Genomic DNA, 398 nt, shown 5'->3' on the forward strand with positions numbered 1-398 from the left:
TGTTCTTCAGCCACTCAGCAAAATCAAAACCTTGAATCATATGCAAGTGGCCAGAGGAGAGGTCATTTGAAGAAGCTCCAGCAGCTCGGGTTCTGCCTATTCCACTTCCTCTCTCATCACTCTTTGGGTCCTGATCATGGTTTACCTCAAAAGAAATGGACTCATTTCGAACCCAAGCTGCAAATGGTAGCAACTTAATCCCTTTCTTGGATGCATACTCTCCATGGAAAGCTCTATCAGCCTCAATTGCATAAATCTCGAAGGTCTTGTTTTGCTTAGGGTACTGCTTCTTGAACCAACTACCAATGCTGGAACCATAGCTGCGGGCACCAACATCTATGTAAACATATCTCTGTTTGAAGCTCATATCCACCATTGATGGCAGGTACTTGATGTTC

The 398-nt window shown here is 44.2% G+C and overlaps 1 protein-coding gene across 1 annotated transcript; it reads right to left on the reverse strand.

Moving 5' to 3' along the window:
* Positions 1-4: 4 nt before the first annotated feature.
* LOC110034221 lies at positions 5-394 on the reverse strand (the record flags this gene model as incomplete). The annotated part of the gene is made up of 1 exon (XM_020738503.1): positions 5-394. A coding segment is annotated over one exon (390 nt), but the record flags the coding sequence as incomplete, so codon positions are not given.
* Positions 395-398: the final 4 nt, after the last annotated feature.

This window comes from Phalaenopsis equestris, unplaced genomic scaffold, assembly GCF_001263595.1.
Source record: "Phalaenopsis equestris unplaced genomic scaffold, ASM126359v1 Scaffold174728, whole genome shotgun sequence".
Taxonomy (NCBI): domain Eukaryota; kingdom Viridiplantae; phylum Streptophyta; class Magnoliopsida; order Asparagales; family Orchidaceae; genus Phalaenopsis; species Phalaenopsis equestris.